At 36.2% G+C, this 6,065-nt stretch overlaps 1 protein-coding gene across 1 annotated transcript; it reads left to right on the top strand.

The window, feature by feature from the left end:
• Positions 1–4,786: 4,786 nt before the first annotated feature.
• Positions 4,787–5,730, top strand: LOC106334360 (protein LIGHT-DEPENDENT SHORT HYPOCOTYLS 10-like). The gene has a single exon (XM_013772656.1). It carries the CDS (start codon positions 4,905–4,907, stop codon positions 5,439–5,441), a length of 537 nt encoding a protein of 178 aa, XP_013628110.1. The 5' UTR covers positions 4,787–4,904; the 3' UTR covers positions 5,442–5,730.
• Positions 5,731–6,065: the final 335 nt, after the last annotated feature.

Raw genomic sequence — 6,065 nt, 5'->3', positions numbered from 1 at the left:
TTTTATTGCAGATTATAAAGTCCATCCGAGCACCGTTTGAAGCACCATCAGTTCAACCAAGACATGGAATGATCAGCTGCAAAGATGTACATCCTGACCACATCTTAATGGAGTTCCAAAAGACATACCAACGTCCAAGACTTACAAGTTCATTCAAGGAGAATCCAGCTGATCATCTTCACCAAGTCATAGGCAACTTCAACGTTCAAGAAGACTCGGATACCAGATGGGAATGCGTCTACTACAGTGATGCATTCATCTGGGGGAGTTCATGTGTTGTACTCTTTTTCCTGTCTTTGGTTTCCCATTTTGCCACATTGGTTTTTGGGGTTTTCAGGAGAGGTTTTAATGAGGCAACATTAAGCATGCAACGAACCTGTACCGGATGTGTCGATCAAAGGGAAGCGTTATAAACCAAATGATGATCGACCATGGATCAGCCCGTACTGCAGGCCCAATCCGGAACATGATAAAGACAACCAGAGACTATGTATTTATCTAGTATATATTCCATGTATATATGTAACATAGTGTTTATCCTTATCTTTATCTTGTTAGGATAAACATGACCTTATAATGGTCTAATACCTTGTATATATATGGACCTTTTGGTCGATAATAATGATAACAGAAATATTTCCCCGGCACTTCATTTACAACAAAAATGATTTATCTTTAATGATATCTAACATTATAGTAGACATAAATATACCGAGATGACTTTACGCGAACCAAAAAATTACATGATTTTCATTATTAGTGTCCAATACTATTTTTATTTTTCTAACAATGTTACTATCGAAAATTACATTATATGTTAATATTTAAGACGGTTGGGGTATCATTATGTTTTCATATAACATCTAACAATATTTTTGTAGATTAATATAAATATTACATCTTTACAGGCATTCTTTAACCATGTGATATTGGTTTTTTGATATAGTATTAATATCCAGAGTAAACTCTAACTATTTTAAATAGCTGCTAACATTATTATTATCCTTTATGTAATTCTACGTAAAGTATATCATTAAATTCTAAGTAAACATGTTAGACATCATTAATATATTATATACTCTAGTATGGGCTCATGTCTTATTATTAACTAATTCTTAAATCACATGGCAGCCTTCATGTATATAAGAAAGAATATGAAAAAAATTAACGTATATCATTTAACAACTAAATAAACTTATAAAACTTACATAAAGAGAAACAAATCGATTGATTTCATGTTGGTGAGAATTGAAGAGAAGACTAAAAGAGATGGTGAACATCGACGATGATGGAAAGATATAGATTAGAAAGATGATAAAAATTTATTTAAAAAATAGAAAATCTTGTGGTTACAATCATCCTACTCGCAAACCTAAGATGAACAGAAAGGCTACGACTTCTGGGTCCATATCTCCAGTGATTTTTGTGTCAGTAGTTTCTTAGCTCGTGGAGTGGAGAGAAGGGCATTATAGGAAAACCATAAACAAATTGCTACAAAGATCTGAGGTTTAAAGAGCATAAGGGAATTTTCTTAATATTGGTGTATATAGAGCAAATTGACACATTAAATCTTTCGTTAAATTAGGCTTTAATTGGATTTTTATCAAGGATTTTACTGAGATAACAAGGATATCAATAAGAAGACTTATAAAAAAAAAAAAAACGCTTTCGACAAAACCTAAAGAACCAAAAGCCGCCGTATCTTAGTCTTCTGCTCCGACGGTCGGTGCTTCTCACCGCCGTCGGGAGCGGCCATGTCTCTCCCTTCTACATAGGTCTCTGTCTTTAATTTCGGTAACTAGTCACCTTTGTGGGTTTTGTTCCAGATCTGGGTTTATGGATGGATCTGATGATTCTGGTGTTGGATTCTGTTCGTTGTTACTCGGATGGAGGTCTGAGGCGTGTTGGACGTTTCGGCTTAGGTAAGGGGTCGTGAATTTGCTTAGCTTGTTCATGTGCCTCTGAAGTTCGGTGGTCAAGCGACGCTCTTGTTCTTTCCTTTTGAAGCAAACCATAGGTGTCTAGTCTTGTTTATGTGGTAGTATATGGTCTTTGGTGTGTTCTTTTGGTCTGCTTTGTGCATTTGAGGTGTTGTCGGGGTTACGTATTGCTCTCTCGCTATGCTTGGGTTACTTCTCCAACTCTGAATTTGTTTTCTGGTGCGCGGTGTGCAAGACTTATCCGGCTCTGATGTGGGTAGCTACTTCTTCCATCAGATTTGGTGAAGCGGTTCCAAGTGGGTTTGCGGTGGTTCTGCGTTTTCGGCTCTCTTCTCCTTGTTCTGTGTTTGTCTTTGTCGAAGGTCAGAAGCTCTGGCTAGTGGTTAGGTTCTGGTTTGTGATTAAGATTCCTTTGAAATATGTAGGTTGGTGGTCTTGAGACAGTGTTGTTTGGTGGCTTCTTAGTGGTCACGGTTTGGGTCTCCCATTCTTGCTCTAAGGAGCTGTCTTCTGTTCTCGGTGGCGTCAAGTTTCCTCCCGAGCTTGTCTTTGGTAAGGTATTGGCGCTCGACCCTTGAGTTTACTGATGTTTGATTCATTGTGAAGCTTCGATTTTGTGATGTCGTGCTGTTCCTTGGCTTTAAACCGACGGGTTTCTCCGGATTTCTTGGTAAGGAGCTGTGGAGCTTTAGCTCAATTGCGTTTGGTCTGTGAGTAGTTTGATTGTCAACCATCTTCTTCGTCGACTGCTCGGGTGGAGATTCGTCTTCTCGTGGTTTCCTTAGCTGAAGCATGTTCTTGAGTGGCGTTTGCTCGTGGTTCTCTGTTGGATCATAGAGCTTTCTATCACCCCAATAATATCAACCTTCAACGCTTTCTCGTTCATTCCGGCTTCCTTTCTCGAATTGGTTCTCCATATTGATAACTGTTATACCTCCACAAAGTTTCAGGGATCTTGTTCCTTTCTAGTCCTATTTATCGTAAGTTGTTCTCTAGTTTTTCATCTTTGGCTCCGGGTAGTAATGTTTACTACGCTGGCTGTTGGCTCCGGAAGGTTTTTTCCTTGCCGGCTTGGTGTAATTGACGTTTTTAGTTTACATATTAATCTACTAGATAACAAAAAAAAAACAAGGATATCAACAATTCAAGACCGAAAGCTATGACAATTTGCCTATCTTGTTGGCATCGAGGAAACGATAATTTTCCCAACAGTTTTTCTATTAATTCTTACTCGTTGACAAATCAACCTGACTTCATAACACAATACCCATTTATATATGGGGAATTGCACCCCACGACGTTCAAAATTTTTATAATTCACAAACTAACCCAAAAAAAAAAGGTCAAACCGATATTCTATGTATATTTTATAATAATAATAACAATTTTATCTTTTCTCTTTTTTTCTTCTTACCGGTTGCATTTTTTCTTTATTTTCTGTTTTTTTTTTCATTTCATACCAATGTTTACAATTTATGGTTTATTATTTAAATTTGGATTTGTGTTTAATATTGTGGGTAGAGTAAGAGTCCTATACTATTTTGATAATTTCATAATTTCATCAATATATATTATATTATTTATTTTGTTCCATTCTATTTGGGTTTAGAATTATATTTGTATTTAAGGTTTATATTTTGGTTTAGGGCTACTGATTAGGGTTTAGGGTTTAGTATTTAGTATATGGTATGCGGAGGTTGGGGTCAGCATTAACTTCTTACATGCAATCATAAACATTTCATAATTTCATCAATATATACTATGTATTTTGTTCCGTTCTATTTATATTTGGATTGAGGGTTTAGTGATTAGAATTTATGGTTTAGTATTTAGAAGTTGAGATTGAGATTGAAGTCATCATTAACTTCTTCCATGCAATAATAAACATTTCATGCATGTTCCATTCTATTTGAGTTTATGGGTTATATTTGGGTTTAGGAGTTATATTTGAGTTTAGGGTTTATATTTGGATTTAGAGTTTACTGATTAGGATTTAGGGTTTAGTATTTAAGAGTTGGGAGTGAGGTTAGGATAGAGTTTAGTATCTAGGGGTTGTGATAGGACTGATGTATTGTACTATTTTGGTGATATGGTACAAAACTTTCTGAATCAATATGGTATGGTAATTTGAATGTCAACTTTGTTATGAAGAGAACGTCTAAATCGTGGGGTATATAAATTAGTGTCGACGTTATTTCTATTTCATTTGTCACCGGTTACTTGCTGCAATAAAGGGTATAACCGGATGAGTTTCACCTTAAATGTTATTAACTCAATTACGTCAAAATCAATGTCATCCAATAATTATATTCGTGATTTTAGCCATGGCAAATTAACCCATATATATTTGTTACGAACAACATGTGGAGAAGTATTCCACATCCGTTGGTCCGACGAATGTAGACACACATTATCTGCCAATCTGCCATTGATATATATATATATATATACATTTGTATTTAAGACTATAAAAATGTGAACATACAAGTACAACACACTATTACCTACATGCATGATTAACAAACGATATGAAAACCTAAGAACACCGCATAATCATTAAAATTACAATTAAATAACCCGAAGGGTCTGAACTCTACAATCCTCTTTACACAGTGATTATTGCAAAGCTACAATATCATGAATTTATTAATAATTACTCAGGAAGAGAAAATAGTTATTTCATATGAATAGAAAAGTGAGAGATAATCCAAAAATGCGAGAGAGAAAAATGTGAGAAAGAGAGAGGGGAAAAGAAAGCAAAGTTTGAAACGGGCCCCATGACATGTCCTCTCTAACGTCAATATTATCCTCCATTATTACTATTACTTTCACCCTCTCATCAAACTCACTCAAACCTTTCGTTCTTCTTATTACCTAAATCACCAGATCCATGTATAAAATATAAAAAAGACCCCTGAAACCTCAACAACATCTCTCTATCTCTACAATCAACAAGATCATATCATGTCATCTCCTAGAGATAGAGGAAAGAGCTCGATGGAATCATCAGGATCAGAGCCACCGGTGACACCAAGCCGTTACGAGTCACAGAAGAGACGCGACTGGAACACTTTCGGACAGTACTTGAGGAACCAAAGACCGCCACTGCCGATGTCTCACTGCAACTGCAACCACGTGCTTGATTTCCTCAGGTACTTAGACCAGTTCGGTAAGACAAAAGTGCACGTGCCTGGCTGTATGTTCTACGGTCAGCCTGAGCCACCAGCTCCTTGCACATGTCCTCTCAGACAAGCTTGGGGAAGTCTCGACGCTTTGATCGGACGGCTGAGAGCGGCCTACGAGGAGAACGGTGGATCTCCGGAAACAAACCCTTTCGCTAGTGGAGCAATAAGGGTTTATCTCAGGGAGGTTAGGGAGTGTCAGGCCAAAGCTAGAGGGATTCCTTTCAAAAAGAAGAAGAAGAAGCCAACGACCACGGAGATGGGTGGTGGAAGAGAGGACTCTTCTTCTTCATCCGCCTCTCCCTTCGGCTTCTCTTAAGATTCTCATGATCTTGGTGAGACTTTGTGGTAATACATTTCTCCATTAACTATGCTTTTGTTTGATTGAATATGTGCATTTGCATTCAATTAAATATATGCATTTAACTTTGTTTCTTGATCTCTTTACTAGAGACTTATGAATCTGTGGTTTCATTAACTAGCTACATACCGCAAATATATATGTTTATATATCGTAGAATGCTCCATGTATCAAAACCCTAAGTGGAGAAATAGTTAGGCTTTTGATTTTTGAGAAAGTCTTGATTAGATATATATATTGTATTGATGTTGGGTTCAGATTAGAGGACCGGATCGTGATTAGATTATAGGTTTTGAATGGAAGCAGCTAGATTTTTTTAATGATCAATCATTTTAGTTTTGGAATGGTAATTAAATACATGAAAACAAGTTTTCAAGTTTCTAGCATATCAAATATTGAATGGATGATACATTGAGTTTTTCTAGTTCCAGAAACGAAAAACTATTCTCTAAACCTTGTAAATGCATCATACATTTTTTTACTCTATATGTGTTTGGAATTTGAAGATTCTCTAAGTTATCCTAGAGAATTACTCACTTCAAATTTTGGAAAAAAACATTTGATTCTCCAAAGATGGATTGT

The sequence above is a fragment of the Brassica oleracea genome, chromosome C3 (assembly GCF_000695525.1).
Source record: "Brassica oleracea var. oleracea cultivar TO1000 chromosome C3, BOL, whole genome shotgun sequence".
Taxonomy (NCBI): Eukaryota; Viridiplantae; Streptophyta; class Magnoliopsida; order Brassicales; family Brassicaceae; genus Brassica; species Brassica oleracea.
Note: the sequence above shows the minus strand (reverse complement) of the source record. Positions and strands in the feature narration are given on the sequence as shown.